This window comes from Populus euphratica, unplaced genomic scaffold (genome assembly GCF_000495115.2).
Source record: "Populus euphratica unplaced genomic scaffold, PopEup_1.0 scaffold218.1, whole genome shotgun sequence".
NCBI lineage: Eukaryota > Viridiplantae > Streptophyta > Magnoliopsida > Malpighiales > Salicaceae > Populus > Populus euphratica.
This window is the reverse complement of record NW_011500100.1, coordinates 213380-220511: the sequence shown is the minus strand read 5'-3', so window position 1 is coordinate 220511 and position 7132 is coordinate 213380. Positions and strand designations below refer to the sequence as shown.

At 32.8% G+C, this 7132-nt stretch overlaps 1 protein-coding gene across 1 annotated transcript in view; it reads right to left on the bottom strand.

Moving 5' to 3' along the window:
• Positions 1–5844, bottom strand: part of LOC105109454 (uncharacterized) — a 13490-nt gene extending 7646 nt beyond the window's left edge. The window contains 7 exon segments of the mRNA XM_011004176.1: positions 1950–2266; positions 2355–2505; positions 2586–2823; positions 3019–3229; positions 3347–3501; positions 3712–3837; positions 4350–5844. Of these exon segments, the coding sequence (XP_011002478.1) occupies positions 1950–2266; positions 2355–2505; positions 2586–2823; positions 3019–3229; positions 3347–3501; positions 3712–3837; positions 4350–5616 (2465 nt within the window). The 5' untranslated portion in view covers positions 5617–5844.
• Positions 5845–7132: the final 1288 nt, after the last annotated feature.

The following is a 7132-nucleotide window of genomic DNA, read 5'->3' as shown; positions in this document are numbered from 1 at the left end:
ACTTTTTTTATTTATAATATTTATTACTTGTTGAAAGAATGATTTGCAGCTGACGCCAACTGAAAATAACAAAAACAATTATGATACGAAAATGCCTCATGTGTAGTGTTTTGTTTTTTCAAGGATATTTTAATCTTTTAATTGTTTTGAAAAGGAGAAAAAGACCATGAAGCCCCTTGTCAGCCAGCCAATTGTTTTTATTCTAGGAGTAAATTAGTAATTGTAACGTGCAACAAAAACCCTAGGAAAAGCAGTGGGCTGCTGTCTGAAAATGTGGTTGTTTTTTAAATAATTTTTTATATTAAAATATATTTTAATGTTTTTTTTTTGTTTTTTTAAATTATTTTTAATATTAATATATTAAAATAATTTGAAAATATTAAAAACATATTAATTTGAAATTAATAAAAAAATAAAAAAAATTTAAATTTTTTTAAAAATAATTTCAAAACATAAAAACAAATATATTCTAAATTTGCTCTTCTCTTGCTACCGCTACCTAGAGAAAAACATCATTACTATATAAAGAGTATTTTTTATTTTTTATTTTTAATAAGTAGCGACTGATGGTATGATTTTGTTGAACAGCACCTAAGTACTATTGATATAGTTGCCTTTCCAATAATAAAAAATGTTGGTGTAATTTGTAAATAAATAAAAATAATATTTATTTTATATTAAAAATATTTTTTTAATATTTTTAAATATGATTTTTTATTATGTAATAAATTAAGTCATGATAAACAAATTATTTTATTTAGTTTTCTAATATTATTATATGGATATTTATAAAAAAATTTAAATTTTTTTAAAAATAATTTTAAAATACAAAAACAAACATATTCTGAATTTGCTTTTTATTATTATATGGATATTTATAATATTAAAAGATAGTATTTGAAATTTAAAATTTAAAACTTAATATGAACAATTATATTATTTCATAAATAGTCATATTATTTAATGAATAATCATAATATTTCATGAATAGTTATATTATTTGAGGAACAATTATATTGTTTTATCATTATGTTTCAAGTGTATAAATACATATTACTATACATAAAAAACATACAATTAAAAAAAAATTATATTCTTTTTTTGTTTTATTTTTTTAATTTTTTAAAAGTTTAGAGAATTTAATTGTAACCTGAAAATATTATCTCCATGTGAAATAAATAAATATTTTAAAAATAATATTTTCATGTATTTAAACCAACTTTATATTTATTCTCATCCTAAAAATTCATATAAAAAAACAGTGAAGAAAGCATTATTCACTCTAATATGCCAGTCCATGAAAAAGCTGTCATGCGCGCGCGCGCGTGTATATATATATGGAGGCCTCCATGATTCTTTTTCTATGCTTGCTTAATAAACACGCGATCAAAATTGAACATGAGCACGAAACCGCGTGTTTATAGGAAATCATGCATAATTCAATTTTATATTATAGTGATCCAGACCTATCTTGCATGAGGTTAATTTAAAGATTCAAACCACCAATAATATTGGATTTGCTGACCAGCTAAAAGATTAATTAAATCAATTTTAATGACGTATAGTAGTGTTAGTAAGTGAACTTCTTAAAGGCTGACAAAAGAGACTTCAATTAAATCAATTTTAATGACGTATAGTAGGGTTAGTAAGTGAAGAACTTAAAGGCTGATGAAAGACTTAGATGGTGGAGCTTGCTTCAACTGGATTCTTGACCAGGTAAATAATTAAACTTCTTGCACGCTACAGATCTAGGTACATTTTATGTTCTTCTGCCGCGCTACAGATCTAGGTACATTTTATGTTCTGCCAGGTCTCGTCTTTGTAACCCTTGTAGAAGCTGAATTCCTTACCAGTAAGCTGAATTCCTGAGTGAGAAAGGACTGGCACAGAAATGAAGAATATACACCTCTCATTGATATAATTTATACAAACATGAATAAAAAAAACACAAAATTGTCTGTCATCGAGCAGTTAACAGTGTAATAGTAATCTCATTTGCGGAACACGAATCCACCTTGCTAGATGAAGACTCTTGATCAAATAACTTCCTTTCTGTGAAAAATCCAGGCTCTTTTGGTTCAGGCAATGTAATGTTACTGGTCAACATTAGCACCACAGTTGACATAGTAGGCCTGTCCTCCGGAGCTTGTTGCACACACAGTAAACCGACATGGATCACTCGCAAGACTTCAGATAAATCGCAGGTATTGTTTAAAGATTCGTCGATCAACTCGAATGACTTTTGTTCCTTGTAAAGTCTCCATGCCTGAATTCCAAGACCAAATTCATTTCAGGTTCAACCAATAAATCAGCCTACGTTCAATATGGGGGGGGTTTAAAGATTTGATACTTACATGACCAAGAAGGTTGTGCTTGTGTTCTGGATGAAAAAATCCTCTGTTTCTCTTCCCGTTTACTATCTCTAGCACCAAAACACCGAAGCTAAATACATCAGACTTTATAGAAAAGAGCCCATCAATTGCGTACTCTGGAGACATATAGCCACTGCAAGAAATTGTTGAACAAAGTTACTAATGTTGCAAGCAGCGAGAATTGACAATATGCAGCCTGTCTAAAATGCTTACTATGTTCCAACCACTCTTTTTGTGTTTCCCTGAATTTCATTTCCACCAAAACTCCTGGCCATGCCAAAATCTGAGATTTTTGGGTTCATTTCAAAGTCCAGCAATATATTGCTAGCTTTAAGATCTCTATGGATGATCCTTAGCCTGGAATCTTGATGTAGATAAAGAAGTCCACGGGCAATCCCATTGATAACGTGGTGCCTCATAGACCATTCCAATATTTTGCTCTGCTTTTTATCTGAAAAAAAGTTTGATCAATTTTAATCCATTAAAGCAAACAACAGTATGTTTTCATAGCATCGATATCTCTTACCATGACAAAATTAATTTTATGGTATCACTGTTGGCAGTGAAAAATGATAATTTCAGCTTTTGATATGCGATTAGTAGACAAGTGAAAACTAATTAGATTGAAGTCTTCAGATTGCCATACCAAAGATGAAGGTATCCAAGCTTCCGTTGGGCATGTATTCGTAGACCAACATATTTTCTTCAGATTCAATGCAGCAACCAAGAAGTTTCACAAGATTTCTATGTTGAAGTTTCGCAATGCATATAACTTCGTTTTTGAATTCATCAAGTCCTTGTGTGGAAGTCTTTGAAAGCCTCTTTACAGCTACCTCTTTCCCATCTTTAAGCGTGCCCTGAAAGATTTTTTGGACTGGTAATTCTCATTTCAAAATTGAATCTGGAAGATAGAGGTAGCAACGTATACTTTGGTAGAATGAACTAACAGAAAGCTCTCTCATTAGAAGCTTTACCTTGTAGACAGGTCCGTATCCACCCTCTCCAAGCTTATTGTCATCTGAGAAATTGCTAGTGGCAATTGCTATGGTTGCGAGGTCAAATACTGGCAACTCTAGATCTTTATCGGTGCTATCAATTATGTCTCTTTCTCTCATTGAAACCATCTTTCCTGTGAAATGGGAAATGTACTGCATGAATCATACATTTCTACATATTCCACCATGATGATCATCTGGTTTTGGAAAGGACCAGAACGATATGGAAGCCATCAAGTATATCAAAGAGTAACTGCTTTGCAGAATATCCAATGTAATAATTCCTTTTCCTATTAAATCAATCAACAATCAGAAGTGTAATAACAGGGCTTGATAGAAATTACCTACTGTCTTAGGCTTCCTCCTCATCAGAAACAGCAGGCCAACGCCTAGAATGGTAACTCCAGCAACCAATGAACAGATGGCTATAATCCACACTCGCGTCTTCCTCTTAGGTATGCTGGTTGGCTCTGCGTAACCAATGTGAACAAGTTGTAAAACCAGTTTTAAGCAGAAAAAAACGAAGCAATTGTAATGTCGTAAGATTTTCTACTACCTCAATTAGGATTTTAATTACCAAATTTGAAAGAGGGAGAACCCTTTTATATGAGTCTTTTCAGGACGTTTGTATAAACTATTTTAATTACTTGAGATATAAACTATCGAGTTCTTGCTAATGGAATTTTATATGGATCTTTTCAGGACGCTTGTATCTCCTACTAAAATACATAATCAGTAAAGAAATGAAAGAGGAATTAGACATGATGCGGGTTCTAATTTCAACCATCAATGACAAGAAAGAAGAAATAAAAAATAAATCCCATGTGCATTCAACCATGTTCTTTGGCCTTTTCATCCCAGAAATCGAAAGGTATCCATAGGTCTAAAGCATCTGCACCACTATGGACATTTGTTTAACTTGTGAAAGAAAGAAACACAATAATTTAACAGACCAAGAAAAGAAGAATGAAAGGGTCCATACCTAAATCAGAAGCAGATACTCTAATGTAAAAATCTTGCCCATTTACAGTGTACTCTCTGATATCAAGAAGCTCATCAAACCAAAGCAAGCATCCAGATCCACCTGTGATATTCAAAGTTGAATAAGCTGTACAAGAACAATTCATCAAGCACACCCTTCGGCATTCTTCAAAGTCCATTGTCCAATTAAACGAGGATGCCCTTGTATCTGGCAATTTCACACTTGGTACCTTCTGAAACCCCTCTCCTGCCCTGCAAATTGATTCATTCTTCCTAACACATCCTCCAGACCAATCCCCAGATTCCCATTCTTGAGGAGATTTTGGTTGAAACCCTTTCAAGCACGCGCAAGGAGGAGAATTGTTGATGTTACAACTTCCATATGCACCACACACTGCGTACCGATCACAATTATCCATCTGGGCTGTCAGGTACAGATTCCATGTCCTTGTGGTATTAGTCCAGGTGAAACGCTGCAAAATTCCTTCATTGGTCAGCAACATATGCGAAACAACTGAACTGTCCGTCAGATCATACCTGTAACAAATCTCCTTCTCATTGTAAACAAACCCATAAGTGTAAATCGGGTTCGGTTTCAAATTAGGCATCCCACTGAATCTAACACCATTCCATGGTCCTGATCGGAAGACTATGTTCTCACCAACCCTGATATAAATCTGTGGATATCCACCAGGATCAAGCCTAGTTGTTGAATCACCCAATGAAGGATCGTTAGAGCTTTTCCATGACACCAAGTACGTATCAAGGCCAGTAACCAAGTTCCTGCCAAAATTGATGCCTGGCAAAAACACGTTACCTGGGTAGTCAAAACTCTCCCATAAGTAATGATCCTCGTTGGTATCGCTTGCTTCCCTAACAACAAGATTTCCTGAATCCAAAAGCTGAGCCACTGGATTCTGGGGCTGTCTTGATGTGTTAGTAGACCATAAAATAACATTTGTTGAATTATGGAGGACCAGGATTCCCTTGCTGGTAACTTGCAAAACTCCAGATGTGTCATTGAGTGGTGCTTCTCTGTTGGCGACCCAAACCACAGTCTCATTAGAGAACTTGTACCATATTCCTACATAACGCAAACTTGAACTTTTGGGGCTGAAGAATCCCAATTCAAAGCTGTTCCCAGCTGAAACTATAGTCTCGCCATCTGAGATTGTCTGGTTTACAGCTACGATATCTGCACCTTTAGAAACTGGGAAGAGGAGGAAGAAGAAGAAGAAGAAGAAGGAAAGTCTTGCAATGCCTTTCATGGTTTTTTCGTTTGGTTGCCTAGCTAATGAGCTGCTCTGCTTCTAGTTTAAAGATATTCTCATGTGACAGGGGTGCCAAAATTAACTTCACAGAACAAATTTTGATTCTTCTTTTCTTTCTTGCCCAAGATCTTGGTCACATTAGTCGTCTTGCTTTACATGTGAAAACTGAAGTGAATTGACGAATTTTGAAAGTGTGAATGGTGGGCCAAAGGGTCTAGAACTCTTTGACTAGTTGAACGATTGCTAAACACTCCTTTCAGGCTGCTTGCACCATTTTGAAGCCTTTACTAGTCGTCTCTTTCATCTAAAACCTCAGATTCAAATTACTTTCCATTTTTGCAGCTTATGATAATGAGCTTAGAGAACGTATTTATGCTACTTTTTGTTATTCTTCCCATCACAAAAAGAAGATAAAATTCACCTTCATTACGTTATGTTTATGAATTTTCAATGCTTGTCTAGTTAAAACCCCAAGAGGTTGTGTTTATAAATCATGTTAGAGTTGCTAGAATATTTTACTTACTAAATGATGTATAATATTTATCACAAAAAAATATTTCAATTCATTGAATATAAATTTTATCACGGTTAATGTAAAAATTGATCAATGAAGACTACTTTTTCTTATGCTTGAAAAAAAAAAGAAATAGTTTATATTTTCTTATATTTATCAATTCGCTAATTTCTACATGTTGCATGCTTGTCCAAATTTCAAATCATTGAATATAGATTTCATCACGTTTAATATAAAAATTAAACAAAGACTACCTTTTGTTATGCTTGGAAAAGACTCCATCTATTATTTTCTTATACTTATTAATTCGTTTACTTGTCTAAAAAATATGGTTTTTTTATAAGTTTGAATTATTAACTTGAGTTTGATTGAAAGTGTAATTATAAAATATTTTTTAAAATAATTTTTAAATATATTAAAAATATATTTTTTATTTTTTAAATATTATTTTTAAAATTAACATATCAAAATAATTTAAAACACATAAAAAAATTAATTTTTCATAAAAAATTGAATTTGTTGAAAATATAGGATGGCTCGGGTTTCCAAATGTGTCTATATATATATATATATATATTAGCAATAAGAATATCTTAAAACTTACTTATGCATTAAAATTAACTCCATTTTTAACATGACTTTGAACAATTTATTTTTTAATTGGTGCCTTCATAAGACTTAAAAGTAGTTTTTAAGGAATATATCTCTTTCCTTTAAACGAAGACTAGCTACAGTCGCAAGAGGAGTCGAGTTTTGAAATTCGGAGTCCAGGCCACAATGCTCTGAGTTTTTCATCATTGTCTTGAATATAAATCTGACATTTGTTTTTTTATTATTACAAGCTAGAAGAATCGAAAGGATAAAAACAAAAATGCAGCCCATTTATACACTCCAAGGATCCACTGCAAGGTTAGAAATAGAGCCAGAGATAAGGAATGGAAGACTAACTACTAGCGCCTGCATGTGGACAGATTTTGAGATTCCTAACCCTTAGGACTT